Genomic DNA, 12,582 nt, shown 5'->3' on the forward strand with positions numbered 1-12,582 from the left:
TTCTGCAGGTCCCAAGGGCATTCACCAACACAACTGCATGCAGAGCAGGGGACGGGGCCTGGGAGCTCTGGGCCCCCTCTTCCCTCCCTCGTCTGGCTTTCCTAGTACCTAGATGAAAGCACTGTGTTTGGTGACCCTGCTGGACATGGGGGGTGAAGCCCCACATGCACCCTTGCCTGGCCCCAGGTCCTGCAAAAGTGTCCCCACGTGGGTCCCTGGGGAAAGCCTCCAGGAAGCACAAGGGGTGATTCCCGGAACTGTGGACATGGAGCCCACGGCCTCTGTGTCCTGAGGAGGTGGCTCCAGGGACCTTCCCGAGACAGAGTCTGTAACCAGGAGAGGCATCAATTTCCTGTGCCAGCAAATGACGACAGGGTCCTCCGACAATTCCACATGAAGACGTCACTGACCCCAGCCAGCCCTCCACATGACCGCAGAATAAAACACACAGCAAAAGGAACAGAGGAAATGTTGGGCCACCAATTCCACCCCTCACCTTCCACGACAGCCCCAGGAGCCCTCACGGCTCGATGTTCCCCATCGGGGACCACAGACCAGGCCCTGCCCCGTGCCTTGGACGATGCTGGACACTGTGATTCCCAGACTCATGGCCCTCAGAATGGCCTTTGCCCTTGAGGGTTTTCACCCTTGGGAATGCACAGGGTGTGGCCCCACAGAGAGGAGCATCAGCGGATGTCAGAGGTGAATCAGGGCCAGGATAGAGCCTGATGGCTCAGAGCTGAGACAGTGCCCGCCTGTCCTGCGAGGCCAGGCCCCACCTGTGGGGCCCTGGGCACCATGCAGCTCCTTCCTGAAGAACTGCACCAGCTCCTCACAAACACCCAGGGGCAGCTCCTCCGGCCAGATGGGGCTCCCACGTGAGCAGCCACAGATACCACAAGATGAGCCCAGCCCCTGAGCTCAGGGCCTCCCACCAGCGTGGCCTCATGCTCCTCTCCCATGGCTCGTCACTGGTTGCCACTACCCTGCGTCTGAGCCCCATCAGGGCTCCGTTCCTATCCGATTTGCTCCCCCAGCCCCTCAGCACACAGTGGGAGCTCAGCACATAGTGGGTGCTCAGCACACATCAGTGAATGAGTTAATGCAACCTCCCAAGGCAGACAAGGACATGAGCAGGTCTGCTGCCCTGTTCTGCAGACATGCGAACAGGCTCAGAGGGCCTGAGTCACTTGTCCAAGGCCACAGAGCCAGGCCCAGGTGGGGCTGACCGTTCTCCCGCCTGTGCTCCTGAGCACCTCACTGTCAGCCTGTCCCACAGGACTGCCAGGCCCCAGGCAGCAGCCACCAGGCACTGGTACCCAGGGCACTCTGGCAAGATGGCGCTCCTCGTGCAACAGCACAGGGGTGTTGCTCAGATTGGCCACCCAGTAACAAGGACCGCCCTCTGCTGTGGACCCGAGACTCACTCTGTACTGGCCGGATGGATGTTGTTCAGGTAGCAGTGCATGGAGTGGTAGAGAAGGCCCACGATAGTGGTCCAGGCTGGGGACAAGGCAGAGTCAGGGACGTGTCAGCATTCCAGGGCAAGCAGACAAGCACAAAGCCCACCCACCATGCACACAGCCCCTCAGGCCCAGGGACCAGGGCAGCTCCTGGGGACAACAGAGGCAGGGTCTGCAAAGGCCAGCACACTGTGGCCATGCAACTGAGTGCTGGACCATGACAGTGACTCCCTGCAGACGTGTGCTGAGCTCCCAGGGTAGCCAGGCTACCAGGGTTGCTGGAGGCCCTTCATGGGCAGAGGGGTGGGTCCCTGGCCAGGCCCGGGTTGGGTGGCCCTCGCCATTGACATTTGGCTAACCAGGACTGAGCAGATTTGGGACATGAGAATCCCACGGGGATGGCCGGACTCACTGAGTGCAGATTCCCAGCTCCCCACTCCCAAAATTCCAGTTCAGTCGGTGGCTGGCGTGGAGTTAGTGTTTGAGGGACACCTTGGAGCTTGTGCTGAGGGTGCTGGAGCACACCCTTTGGGCACACCTCTTGGGTACACCCCTTGGGCACATGCTCTGAGCATATCCAGCCCCTCCCACAGGGCACTCAGGAGCTCTGGGCCAATCAGCAGCCCCCGGGGACTCTGGACCACCCTGAGGACCCTGGACCACACTGGGGGCTGCCCAGAGGGCCCAGACACTGCACTCACCTGGGCTGCAGAGGGCCTCTCGAGGAATCTGGATATAGCTCTGCCCATGGGCAGGGAAGCGGTAGTGAGGAGCACCCAGCATCCTGGGGAGGACCTTTTCCACGGAGAAGTCTGCAAGGGAGGGAAGTGGAGGCAAGAGCTGGGCACAGGCTCATGGCAGCAGGAAGGGCACTGGCCACCTGCCTTTTCCTTGGGAGTGTCACTGCCCTTAGAACGGATGGCCTAAAAAACACAGGGCCCGAGGTTGTTGCTGCCCAGACTGAGGCTCCAGCCCAAGCAGGAGGGATCTTGTCCTGGGGTGACCTCACCCCCTGCAGCCCTTCCTCTGGGGCCTCAGTGAACCAGCAAGATGCAAGGCCCTGCTGCTAGGTGGCTGCCCTCTGCCAGCCCGGGGGTCCCACGGTTGAACCTGGCTGGACCTGGCTGGCACGGCACGTGCAGTGAGCCAGGGCATGTGCGCCCTGTGAGGGCCACCCCCACCTTGACTCTAACCTTGCACCTTCCTTCAAGACACAGCAAAGGTGGGTTCACTTCAGCTCCTGGTGGGTGTGAGACTGAGCAGCAGAGCCCAAGGGAGCACCAGCCCTGGCCCCCCACCTCCACCTGCACACCCACCTCGCCCCACTGGCCCCCGGTACCTGCCATGGAGGAAGAGCCCACGAGGGAGACCTGGGGCTCACTGGGGTGCAGGTTGGAAGACACATGGCCCATGACTGTGTCGATGGTGTCGATCAGGCCCAGTGCCAGGACGCTGTCCTGCAAATAACATAGACTGAGGAAGCCCGAGAACCCCCAGGCTGCACGGGACGGGCAGGTCGAGGGCAGACACGTCCAGCCTAGTCGGCCCAGAGACCACACCTGTCACCCCCAATAATGGAGGCCGAGGGGGGAGGACGGCACATTCCAGGCAGCCTTACCACCTCAGCAAGACCCCGTCTGAGAAACACCAACCACACTGCCTCACCTCAGCCGTGCAGAGGGAGAAGCCATGCGACTACCCCTGTCAGGCTGGACGGTGGCCATGGGCCCTCCCGTGCTCACAGAGAGGGACTCAGCATAGAGCTGATCCCGTGCTGAGCATAGGCTCCTGGGTGCTGGGAGGCTGAGTGGCTCAGACCCATGGTCCTGGCTCCACTCTGCACCCTCCAGGGGACACAGAAAATCCCAGTCCTGCCCCTTCCACTCCTTCCACTCTAGGGGCAGGGGCTGACAGCCCAAGTCCTCTCTGGCATGAGGGCACCAGCAGTTATGGCCCACTGTTCATGGAGGCAGGTGGTCAGCACCCCAAATCATGTCTGGCCCCCTGAACTTGCCCTCCAAGAGCCTCGGTGCCCACTGAGTCCACAGGGCAGGGGAAACTTGTGGCTACTATCCCCAGGGAAGCGAGGCCCTCCTGGTCACACGCTTCTGCTGTCAGCTCAGGCATGTGTCCTCTTGGTACGGCTGCCTATGCTCAGGCACAGGGCAAGGAGGGGGGCTCATTGCTGTGCCCTGCCCTCCCCGCCCTACCCGGCAGCCCTCTGCCCTCCCCTCCTCTGGGCTTTCTGAGCAGCATCTGTCTGCACTAAGCTCGGCTTCTCACAAACACACGCTCCAGGAGACCCTAATGAGCTGGAAATGGAAGGCTGAGGCCAATTTTAGACGTTTTCTCTCGGGCTCTTGGCCCGATTTCAATCAGCCGAGCACAGTTAGGCACGTGAGCATCCGTGTCCCTGGCTCACACCCTCACGGGGAGCGGCAGATTCCTGATTCCTTCGCTCTCTCTCCAGTGCACGTTACAGCCTGCCTGAGTGCAGGACATTGCTGCCTATTCATAGGCTGCAGCAGATTCGCATATCTGGCAGTGTATTTTGCATTCCAAAAGAGTTAATTTAAATTGATACAGAAACTCCGTCTGTCTGAGCCCTCCAGCTCCTTTCTGGATTCCCAGGGTGTGGTCTTGTACACAAAGTCCCCTTGAAATCGCCAACCCTGCAGGGCAGATTCTTTTAAAAAGAATCTGCATCTAGGTAGGATTGCTTCAGTCTTACATTCTTGACCTTTTCCCTCCCTTTGCCAATGTTAAACACAATCTCCATCCATTGGAAATTGTTCAAATAAAAAGCCCATGAAATTCAAGTCCTGGTGCAATCTCATTAATAAGGAGAGAATGAGATGTCACTCTGCCCCTCTGGAAAACACTTCCAAACGTTTTTAATGACAAGGGTTCAGGAGAGGAGCACTTCACCCTGCTGGTGTGGCTGGGGCCTGGGCCTTCTGCCTTCTCCACCCACCGGCAGCCATGAAAGCCGTGTGTTTCACAGGCAGCAGCAGATGGGCAGAGGCAGGGTCCCAGAGCCACCCTGGACTCCATGTGCCCAAGGAGTAAATGTCAGCTGTGCTGAGCCTCTGAGAGGCAGGGCTGATCGTTACTGCAGCGTGGCTTATCCTGTCCTGACTAGCACTACACTGCAGAAGAAGGCTCAGTACCTTGGAACACGTTCTTGACAGGATTGAGGAAAAGCAGGCGAAACCAGATACACACATTGTTTGTAGACTCTGTGTGCACACGTGTGTGTAGAAACTCAGGCTGCCGGGGCATCTGCAGACCGACCACCATGTCCTCTGCAATCTCATCACCTGCATTTTCCAACTTCTCCACCACTATTTGTTGACTTATTCTTAAATAAGTGAAGTCCGTAGGTCTTTTGGAAGTAAAATAAAAATGACTCCCCTCCTTTGATGGGTGCAGAGAACAAGAGCTTTTCGTTTTGACACTTTTACCCTGAGGTGTGAGCTGTCTGTGTTGGCTGCTCCCCCCAGTCCAGAGGTCTTTAAGCGCCAAACACAATTCGAATTACTATTCCAGAAGGGTGCCATGGGAAAAAGCACACCAGGTAAGTGACCAGCAAGGGTCCGCCCTCGTGGGGAAATCAGCCCCTTCCTTCCTCAGAATGGAGGGCTGTGCACACGGCAGCCCTGGTGCCTCTGAGACTTGGCTCTGCCTCAGCAAGGTGTCCAGGCAAGGTGAGCCCGAGTGGCCTAGATGTGCATAGCTGCACTGTCCCCCTGACGGACGTGAACTGGCCGTACTAGGAAGATCAAATGTTCTTGGCTCTTACCTCCGACACGTCGGTCCAACTGGGTAGTAGGAGCAGCTCGCCCACGGTATTCAAGAAAGTCTACAGGGGAACAAGAGGAGCACAGCTCAGCATAGACCCGCAGCCCCAGGTCAAGACCTGGGCTCCCCCATGTCCCCAGGGCGTCTCCATCAACCACTGGCGGGGTTTGCACACAGCCAGAGCTCATGTCACTGGAGAAGCATCAGGCCCCCGGACCTGCTCAGGATCACGGCCCTGTAAAGTCAGCGGCCAGCATATGGATGTCAGATTGGACACTGCTCAGTGTGGCAAGAGCCCCTATGCCCTCGGCAGATGCCAATTAAATTAATGAATTGATTAAAAATCAGGACCTGGGTTACGCTTTTCTTAAGGTGGGAAGCACAGCAGATGTTAAGCCGCTTGTGTTGACTGGAAATGACCTCTTCGTGAAGCAGGGGGTACCCGGGGCTCCCTGGACATACCGCCTTAAAGACACATTTGGTCTGGCTCACCAGCGTTCCTAATTGATGAAATTAGTTTCTAACGTTTCCAAATTGAGAGACTTAAGTGAAAATACACGGCTTTCCTGCCTCCTTTGAAAAAAGCAAAAGTTTGGACCCCCTCAGCCAAGTCCCCTCTGAACCACAATCCACCAAAGCTGAGCAGAACGGCCACTTAGATGGGCATGTGCCCCCCCCCCCAGGTCTCCCAGTCCCTGCCTCCCCCACCGTCTGGCACCTGTGTCACCTGCCTCCCAGGATTAAACTTGGAGTCTGATCTAAGTGTCCCTGCTTTCCTCCAAACTATCATCTCCAAAAGAGCCACACCCTCCTCCTACTTAGGGGACACAGCATCAAAACCTCCAGTCTTTTATCCTCTCTATCAGATAAATATTCATTAAGACCCTGAGGTGCAAGCCTCCAGGGCTAGTGAGACACGGTGTGGCCTGTCCTCGAAGGCTGGGCCGGGGCTCAGGCAGCCTGTCTGGGGTCCGTGTAGGAAAGAGCTCAGGTTTCACAGGCCTCACAGCTCTGCTGGCCTTGGAGTGCAGGGACAGTGGTATAAGTGTGTGCCAATAAAACTTTACTCAGATGTGGCCTGGGGAGCGCAGTGGGCTGACCCCTGACTAGAGCCGCTCCCTCTAATAGAAATACATGAACCACATTTGTCTTTTTAAAGTTTCTAACAGCCACATTTTTAAAAGAAGAGCACAGGAATTCCCAGTTTGCCTTACGTAGCTCCGACTACACACAACACCATTGTCTCCACACTCAGTGCCCCTAGGACTGCTCACCACATGCTGCCCGTGCTCTGTGGGAGGCCTGAGGTTGCTGCGTGGCCTGCAGTTGCTGCGCCCCTGGGCTTACAGGAACCATGGCTCAAATGCTCAACAGCACATGGCCCCGCTCCACACAGCACAGGAAGTGACCCCTTGCCATCCTGCGTAATTGACAGGCAAGAAGCCAGGACCCTGCAAGACAGTGTGGTCACCAAGCACTTTTACCTGTCACCCAATCAGAGACTAGTGGCATTTGGGGTAAATCTGTGTGCTCTGTCTCCAGGGCATTGGAGTTGGACACCTTGGCCCTGGTCCACATAGAGGTCTCCACCAGGCCCCCGGGCTGCACCCAGCTCTGAGATGGGTTTATTGGGTCTGCACATAATTTTTTTTTAATGTTTCAGTTAGCTGCACACTTGTTTAAATTGTGAGATTTCTCATTTTAAAATTCCAGGCAGGGGCTTGCTTCCCTTGCAAAACCTGAAGAGGGTTAGTGTCACGCTACAGGTTGAAATCAGGTGGCTGCAGATGAGCTGGGTGAGACCAGCCGCCCGCCCACTTCAATCGTCTGGTCCTTGAAGCCACTTGAGCTTCTCTGGCTTGTGAGGTTTAGCGGGGGCGAGGAAAGAAGCAGGCAGACAGGAAGTCTCCAAGCTTGAAATGGAAGTGCTTCTTAAGAGGACCTGCGCTGAATTCCCTACTCTAAACGCACACCTGTTAAAGGCCATGGAGCCACATGTCCATCGACGTCCTGCAGCCCCACACTGGGCTCAGCACAGAGTGCTCACCTGCCTGGCCTGGCCCTCGTCCATCGTCACTTCTGCCAGCCACCCAGCAGCTCCCCCCACCACTCTGAAGCCCTGCAGCAGCTCCCTGGCCCATGCGGCTCATAGAAGTAACAGCTTGCACCTGCCACAGTCACCCATTTGCCTGCTGCCACCGCAGTGCCTTGCAATTATCCACCAGCAGGTAGCAGGGCCAGGCCAGAAGGTTCGGGTTGGGGGGGACCCTCAAACCAGCATCCCACAGACAGTTCTTGGGACTGGCCGCGTCCCGGGCTGCAAGCCCCATGGAGGCAGGGCAAAGCCAGGCTCAGCCCTCAAGAATCCCAGGCCGGGCAGATGGAGCTGTCCACAGGTGCTTGCTAACTGGCCAGCCTGCTCGAGGGTAGGCAGTGGTGGCTCATTCAGAGTCCATTTCATGATTAGTGAACTCAACCAGCACAGCAGGCATTTAGCACATAAATGTCTAAGTGATGAATCCATCGCTGAGTTCCCCCTGCCCTAGACATCCCGAAACAAGCAGACCCCAGCTAAGTGCCTGCTGCACACCTCTGAGGACCCTTCATGGGAAACACTGCCACATGAGGGCAGGGCAGGCTCATCAAGATATTCATTAGGCACCAGCTGCATACAAGGCACCAGCTGTCAGAGTGACCTCTTGTAGCCCAGCTCAATCCATACAGGAGAAAGATTAGTACTTATGCAGTGCTTACTGTATACCAAGGTACAAAGAGTAAGGATCTTGGTTTTCATGCTGTAAATGTTGCATTCACTGAGACTTTGTGTAACTTTGGGAATTCCCAATGTGCAGACTGTGGCCTGTGACCTATGGCCCCCGGCTGAATCCCCAAAGACCCAGCTCCAACTTTCACCTGTTGCCAAGGAGGTGGCAGAGTTTAGACCAGGCATTCAGACCCAAATGTCTCCGAAGGCCAGGCGGGCTCAGGACGGAGCAGGACGACCCACTGGGGAATGAAACACAGGCCCCTGGAACTGTGTACGGGCAGCCAGAGCGGCACCCCATCTGCTCGCCCATGGGAAGCCGGAAGTCCAGGCCTCATGTGAAAGCTCCTGGCCTCACTTTGCAGGCTGTGGTGTGGCTGCGCTCCAGCCCTGGGCCGCCCACATGAGCATCAGAGCACTCACCTCCGTGAGGTTCAGTGCTGTGTCCTCCGAGAGGGACTTGCTGGGCAAGCTGCGGGACACGTTGTGCAGGTAACTCAGCACGACTCCAGGTCTTTGGAAGTGTTTCCTCTCCTCTGTCAGGTTGGTTATGATGGGATGGTAGGCATCAGTGGGCGTCTGAAAGAAATTGGCAACATGAGCTCCTGCTGAGAATGGAGGCCTCGCTGTTCGGGGCAAGCCCAGGGTTCCTGGTCCCACATGGCACCTCCCACATGCCAGGCCCTTTCGTGAACTGTGGCACGTGTGGGCATGTCCCCCTCACCGCTTCCTCCTGAATCAGGAGCCACTCGACAGACAGAGCTAAGCCCCGAGAGGCGAAGCTCCCGAGACCTGAACCCCAGGTGGGTGCTCAGAGTCGGCATGCTGTCAGGAACGTGGAAGCTCAGGGAGTCGGTTAGTGACAGGTGGTGGCTCTAGAGGGATCATCATTACTGGCTGAGCTTCCCTCAGACAGCAAAGAAAAGTCATAGAGGGAAGCTGAGCTCCACAGGGGGGGTGGCTTCCACTGCCCAGTAGGGGACCTCGGGGCCATTTGCTCTGAGAGAGACTAATTGAGAATCTCATTTAGTCACTCCTTTTAGGCACCTGCAGTGACTGGCAGCAGAAACCAGGGGTTGTCTTCCCCTCTGTCACCATGAGCACCAAGAAAGAGCCCCAAAGTTGGCTTCCCTGTGTCAATGATCTCTTCCCAGACACTACACTGCCACCAAGGAAGAGCCCACGTCATCTGATGGAACTCATCCCTCCTGGCACCCGGCCCACACAGAAACACCCCCCAAGGAGCAAAGAAAGTGCACCTACTCACCATGGTGCCTGCTGTGGGTGTCATGGAGAAGCCTGGGGCCAAGGTTGACAAGACATGCTTTCCTAGAAAAAGTAAGTGACGCTTAATAAGGACAAAGACTGCGCCCCTTTTCCCACCCCAGGGAAGGTCTGTCTATGTCCCCGAGTTTAGCAGCTTGAGATGCATCTGAGAGAGGCTGGGGGTGTTTCCAGTGGGAATGTGGCTGGGAAGGCAAAGGGCCAATGAGCTGCTGATCAGGTGGGGATCTGGGTCTCCCAGCCCACGCTGCCTCTGTTGGATTCTAAGTTGCTTTGAATCACCCTTCATGCCCGTCATCACAGGAAGAGATGATCTTAGGCAAGGCGTCACTGACTTCAAAGAAATAAAGAATGAAAAATAGGCTTCAACTGCGCCAGACGAGTTAGCGATAGACATGACTGAGTCTCAGGGCTGGGACAGAGTGCTTCATCCAAGGGACAAGTGAGCCAGGACCTCTGGAGGGGAAGACGGCTCCCAGGCCCTGTGCTCAAGGCCTTGCCATATGGAGGACCTTCCAGACTTGAGGGGCCAGGCTTTGTGGTCCTCCACCCCCAGCGCCTCCTGCTGGGGACAGAGCACTACACATTCAACTTCACTGCTGGAGCAGACCTCAAGGTGGCTTCGGTGACCTGAGTAAGCGGAGTCGTCACCCTTGCTGGCTGGCACGACCCCTTGTATTTGGGTGGTAAACGCAGGTGTGATGCCCGTGGGAGACCCGGGCCCCAGAACCATACTGTTCTCCAAAGTGACGCTCATTGCTCAGCTGCCAGGGAGCCACAGAGTGACCATGTCAAAGTCCCATGGATGGATGGAAAGTCTGGCGTGAGGAAGTAACTGCTCAAGCTAAAGCCGACTCATCAAGTGCCACTTTAAAGGGCAATTCAAATCAGTCTGGCAGAGCTGGGTGCAGAGGGAGGCAACACCTGCCACCCCGACTGCTCAGGTTCCAGGCAGGAGGATGGCCAGGGACACTGAGCTGCGCCCAGCCTAGCCCCAGCCCCATCCCCAGTCCTGAAAAGGGAAAACGAGAGTCTGCAGACCTGCCCACACCCACAAGAGGTAAGCACCCGAGGCAGAGGGGAAAGGGGCTCAGCCGTGTCCTCAGCCCAGCTCAGCCCCAGTGACCCGCATCCGCGAGCACCTGGCGCGCCCTGGGATCCCACTGGAGGTAGACAGGAGCCTTCAGCTCACACGGCTCTGAACACAGCCTTCCGCTTCCTCTGCCCATCTCTAGAGGAGCTGTCACCCACTCTGGTGGCCAGGGTGGGGACCTTCCAGGGTGACAACACTTTGCCTTTGTACGAATGAGAAAAGATCACCCCATCTGGACCAGTCAGTCAGAAAACAGCACCTGCCCCAGCTAATGGGCTTGGAAGAAGCCATCTCATCTGGACAGGCACTTGAAGAAAGGTCCTCTCCAGGCACTTGGAGAAAGGTCCTCTCCAGGACCTGTGGCCTGGCAGAGCCGCGGGAACACCCAGATTCTCATGCACAGAGTGCTGTCCCCAGCTCCTGTGGCCTCAGTGCCCTCGGGCTGGGTTTCAGCTCAGCCCCAGTCTGGACTCATCTCCCCTGACCAAACTGAACTGGGTGGCAACGGCATGTCAGTCCCCACAGAGGGCCTCCAGGGGCAGCCGGTGTCCTTCTTCCCACTCACACTCTACAGGACCAGATGGCCAGGTGGAACGGTACCCAGGGGGCTCCGGCCTGGCTCAGGTGGGCACAGGGTCTGTGTTCTAGGAGGCCAGCTAACCCAGCAACTCTTCTGCACCCGCCGAGGATGGGACATCCTCTATTCCAAGTGCAGAGGACCAGAGGGGCCCAGCCCAGACACGACCGGTACCTAGGGCTGCTGCCACAGCTAGGGGAACCAGGGACAGAAGAGGCTCTTCTTGAGGCCACCAACCAGCAAACGGTCAGGAAGGCAAATGGCTTGAGGTCTTCCATGACACAGTGTTCTCACAGTGACAGCTGTCTGCATCCTGGGCAATGGGCAGAGACCAGTGATGTTTTCCTCTGCTGGACACTCCACTGGGCCTCTGTATGCAAGTGAGCGAATGCCCCTTTCCTCTGAGGACACTCGAAGGCAGGACTGGGAGGCTGCCCTGGACACCCATCGGTGCTGCATGGCGTCCAATCCCTCTTGTGACCAGCACCCTGACTGTCCCTTGGGGGTCCCTTTTCCACGTGTGTTTTGGACAAGGCTGGCCGTGCTGCCATATCAAGAGTGGACAGTGTCCCAGTCAGCATTTCCTGCAGCCCCACCACAGTCCTGCTGACAGAAGGCATACACATCAACTCAGCCACTGAGAGTCAGGCCAGCCTGGCTGCAGGAGGGACAGGAGCAGACACCCCCTCTTCTGATGAGGTTGCTGGAGGGAGATGTGCCCATGTGGTGACCGCTGCCTCTTGGCAGGTCATTCTGAGTGGAAATAAGCAGCATGTTGCTTGTAGGCACCACGAGGTGAAATCGTGACCAACAGGGAGAGACAATTCTAGCACGAGCTGAGTGCTAACATCAAGGCCCTGCCACATGGGCGTCCAGCTAGTGGCTTTGCACACCCTGCCCTGCTACATCATGTGGCACTGGGGGGGTGGCATTCTCCTCCCCCACTGTGCAGGTAGGAAGCTGTGACCTGCATGATTAAGACTGTTGGCTGAGGCTGGCAGCGGGCAGGGGAGACTCTGCTAAGGGCCAGGAGCTCCCTTTAGGGGGGACACAGATATCTGGACACTCCACAGCGATGGTGGCTGCACACATCACACTCTTACCAAATGCCACTAAATTGTCCACATTTACATGGTTAGCTGACACTATGTAAATGTCACCTCAATTTTTAAAAAGCGACTTTCCAATGTCCCATGGCTCACCAAGGCAGAGGGGAGAGTTGAGCCCAGGTATACAGACCACTGTGCTGAATGACCACTGTGTGCCAAGCAGGAAGAGGGCATTTGGGGGGCTCCAGGGCCCATCAGGGAATGTGGCACGTGGGAGGTGGTTCTTGGGCAAATACACTGATGGGCCTGGAATATTTGCTCTCCAAAGCCTCTCACAGCCATCCTCTCACGCACCCTGTGACCCAGGAGAACACAGCCTCAGTGTGCCTCTGGTAAATTGTTAACCACTTTATCTTAGGGAACAGGTGCTTTAGAAAGCACTGGGTTGGAACAGTTCACTGGGACGCACCTCACACCTGCGGAGGAGATTGGGAGGGAGGAGGGCTGGGGAGGGGAGGAGGGCTGAGGAGGGAGGAGGGCTGGGGAGGGGA

General features: G+C 57.1%; 1 protein-coding gene across 3 annotated transcripts in view; it reads right to left on the bottom strand.

The window, feature by feature from the left end:
* Adgrd1 (adhesion G protein-coupled receptor D1) overlaps window positions 1-12,582 on the bottom strand; it is a 97,616-nt gene that overhangs the window by 57,202 nt on the left and 27,832 nt on the right. For all 3 annotated transcript variants that reach the window (XM_048785887.1, XM_048785886.1, XM_015505634.2), the window contains 6 exons: window positions 9,296-9,357; window positions 8,452-8,607; window positions 5,266-5,325; window positions 2,803-2,920; window positions 2,165-2,275; window positions 1,428-1,503 (listed from right to left, as the gene is read on the bottom strand). In XM_048785887.1, coding sequence (XP_048641844.1) covers window positions 1,428-1,503; window positions 2,165-2,275; window positions 2,803-2,920; window positions 5,266-5,325; window positions 8,452-8,607; window positions 9,296-9,357 — 583 coding nt within the window. The remainder of the gene's footprint in view (window positions 1-1,427; window positions 1,504-2,164; window positions 2,276-2,802; window positions 2,921-5,265; window positions 5,326-8,451; window positions 8,608-9,295; window positions 9,358-12,582) is intronic.

Source organism: Marmota marmota, unplaced genomic scaffold, assembly GCF_001458135.2.
Source record: "Marmota marmota marmota unplaced genomic scaffold, marMar, whole genome shotgun sequence".
NCBI lineage: Eukaryota > Metazoa > Chordata > Mammalia > Rodentia > Sciuridae > Marmota > Marmota marmota.